Here is a 2,749-nt window from a genome sequence, read left to right on the forward strand (position 1 = left end):
GTCCCTCGAGACTAGTCCTTCACAAATTCAAGCTATTACAAAGTGATTTACTTACATTTTCAAGTTGACCCCGTATAAATGCTAGGTTGGCCATCTGAAAGCAAATTACAAACTGTTTTTCGGTTTAGAACATCTTATTTAACAGTTCTTATTTTAAAATCTTTACGCTAGACCCCACTTTGCTTTCACCCTCTAACTAAAAAGACAGTCCAGAGAGAAAAGTACGTCCCTAGTCTGCCAGAAGCAAAGTGCCGCCGTGGCGTGAGAGTAAATACCTGCGTGTGCTTTGCTGACGACACCCCAAACCGAGCCCCACTAGTCACTGAAGAAACAAATACTAACGCTATTTGTTTCTTTTTCTGTTTGTTTCTTCTTCATCTGGGATTGAGACTTCTTGTAAATGATACCCCAAGGGTAATAAAAATCGAAACTAAAAGAAACTTAATAAAAACAAAGCAGGCTTTAGGACACCCTGCTGGTCAGGAATGTTAACCAGGAGCACTAACCACCCTCCTCTGGCATTCACACTTCATAGTCAGTGGCTCAGACTGGTTAGAATTACCAAGTCATAAGTGTAGGTGACGGCCTTCTTGTTGTCGCTCTTAAAGGCAAGGCGAAGAGCGTCGTGCAGAAGCAGCTCTGCCTCTTCCAGCTCATCTTTCATGATGCTCAACTGGAAAGAGAAAATAATGGAAAGAGCTGTGAGAAAGCAGAAGCACGTGCTACCAGACAGAAGTGGATACAGCCACGTATCCCGAAACGGACAAGGAAGCGGCTCAAGTATTCGTCAAACGTTCACCGAGCTCCTACTGTGCACCAGGCATCAAGTCTACAAAGGTGAAGGGAGGTCAGCCTCCCCTGCAGCGACGTGAGGCCGTGTGACAAGGCTCTGGCCACCAGACACAGGCAGCAGGAATGAAAGCAATTTTTACACTGTATCATATAAGGAAGCTGCTGGCCCTACCACCCCTTTTTCTCTTCCTGCAGGCTAGAAGTGAGCCCAAGGGACAAGTCACCATGATTACAACTAACGATAAAAGCTCTGAAGCAAAGCAAAAGAAAAGAACAGCAAGGTGCTTCCACTAAACAGGAGTCAGGGAAGCCTTCCAAGGAAGTGACAGGTAAACTGAGGTAAGAAGGATGAGAAGCCAACCAAATAACGAACTGTGGGGAAAATGACCCAAACAGAGTAGGGAACGAGCAAAGGCCCTACAAGATGAAGAGAACAAAAGGAAACCCATGTGAAGGGAGGAAGGTGAAGCAGAGGATTACTGCCAATTAGGCAGCAATGCAGGGTGGGCTGTGTAGAGCCTTATGGTCACGGCAAGGAGTTTGGATTCTATCATAAATGCAGTATGAAGTCGTTCAAAGTTTGGGGTCAAGGACGTGATATAATCCGATTTACAGTTTTAAAAAATCAGTCTGGCTGCTGCAGGGAGAATGGCAGGCAGTGGGGCACGAGGGCAGTGTGGCTAGGGTGAGAGCAGGAAAGACAGAGAAAAGGGGGCAGACTGAGAAGTATTTTGGATTTGGTGGAAAAGTCCAAAAGGATTCGTTGCTGGACTGTAAGTGTATTGGGCGGTGGTAGTTGGGTATCACAAGTTTGCAGGTGGACCCCCTTTAAGAAAGTGTGTCCCGGCTGAAAAACTGGGTAGTAAAGAGAAGATGGTGAAGGGATGTGTCCGGGAGGCACTAAAGACCAAAGGCTAGTTTGGGGCAGGTGAAGTTGGAGCTGTGGCGGGGAGGCGGGGAGGCTGGGGAGGGGGGGGCTGGAAGGGGGGAGGCGGGGGGGTCGGGCGGGGCTCAGAGTGGAGGAGGTTCGTCGGCAGCAATCTGGAAACGTAAGTTTGGACACTACTGGCATCCAGGCGGCAGTGAACCCCATGCAAGAAGCGAGAAAACATGGAGACGGGAAGAAAAAATTGTGAGTATGCAGAAAAGAAGAATTTAGGAAGAAGAGAGCCAAGCTGCATTCTCTGGATGCCACGCACGTGCAAGTCTCTAAGCCAAGCCTTTCAACCCCCAAACAGCCCGCTAGCTCCGTCTGAGTAAAAGCGACGCCTGTGGCGCGGTCTCCACTCGCACTCGAGACGCGGCGGTCGGGCCGCAGGCTTTGGCGTCTGCAAGCACGACCTGTCTGTCTCCGGGCCATCCTCCTTCTGGCTCATTTCCTCTCACGGTCTCCGGTAAACCCGGGGGACGCGCCACCGGCCGCCTCACCTTGGCTCGCTTCAGCAGCTGCACAATCTCGGCCTCCGCCTCGGCCGCCACGTCCTCGGCCGCGTCCCCGCCGGCTCCCCGCCGCTCCCGCGCCTCCTCCGCCTCGGCAGGCCTCGAGAACCAGGCGAGCGCTGCGGGAAGGGGCCCTGAGGTCACCGGGCCCGGCCCGCGTCCCGGCCCCCGCCCGGCCCGCTCCCCTCACCTGCCAGCAGTGGCAGCAGAGCCCGGCCCCGGCCGCCCGGCGCGCCTCGACCCGGCGGCACGTCCAGCCCGGGCGGCCGGCCCCCCGCCGGCCGCGGCAGCAGACACGCCGGGCGGCCCCGGGCGCGCCGGCCTACCGCGCGCAGGCCTCGGGCCAGGCAGGAGCCCACGAGCCGGTACATGGCGGCGCCGCGTCCTCTGCGCACTGCGGCCCGGCGTCCCGGACGCCCCGCCCCCGGCGCCCGATAGGCCGGGCCGCCACGGGCCAGGAGGCGTCCCCGAGAGGCCCGCGTGCGCCGGCACGCACGCCGACGTCCCCGCGCCCCGC

At 56.0% G+C, this 2,749-nt stretch overlaps 1 protein-coding gene across 15 annotated transcripts in view; it reads right to left on the bottom strand.

Moving 5' to 3' along the window:
* Nucleotides 1–2,651, bottom strand: part of TTC19 (tetratricopeptide repeat domain 19) — a 37,388-nt gene extending 34,737 nt beyond the window's left edge. For 7 of the 15 annotated variants that reach the window (XM_032498898.1, XM_032498902.1, XM_032498901.1 and 4 more), the window contains exons 1-4: nt 2,423–2,644; nt 2,221–2,366; nt 563–673; nt 56–112 (exon numbers count right to left, since the gene is read on the bottom strand). In XM_032498898.1, coding sequence (XP_032354789.1) covers nt 56–112; nt 563–673; nt 2,221–2,366; nt 2,423–2,603 — 495 coding nt within the window. In that variant the 5' untranslated portion in view covers nt 2,604–2,644. Of the gene's footprint in view, nt 1–55; nt 113–562; nt 674–2,220; nt 2,367–2,422 lie in introns of all 15 variants that reach the window. The other 8 variants (XM_032498907.1, XM_032498908.1, XM_032498903.1 and 5 more) reach the window with 7 other exon arrangements.
* Between the last annotated feature and the right edge of the window lie 98 nt (nt 2,652–2,749).

Source organism: Camelus ferus, chromosome 16, assembly GCF_009834535.1.
Source record: "Camelus ferus isolate YT-003-E chromosome 16, BCGSAC_Cfer_1.0, whole genome shotgun sequence".
Classification (NCBI taxonomy): Eukaryota; Metazoa; Chordata; class Mammalia; order Artiodactyla; family Camelidae; genus Camelus; species Camelus ferus.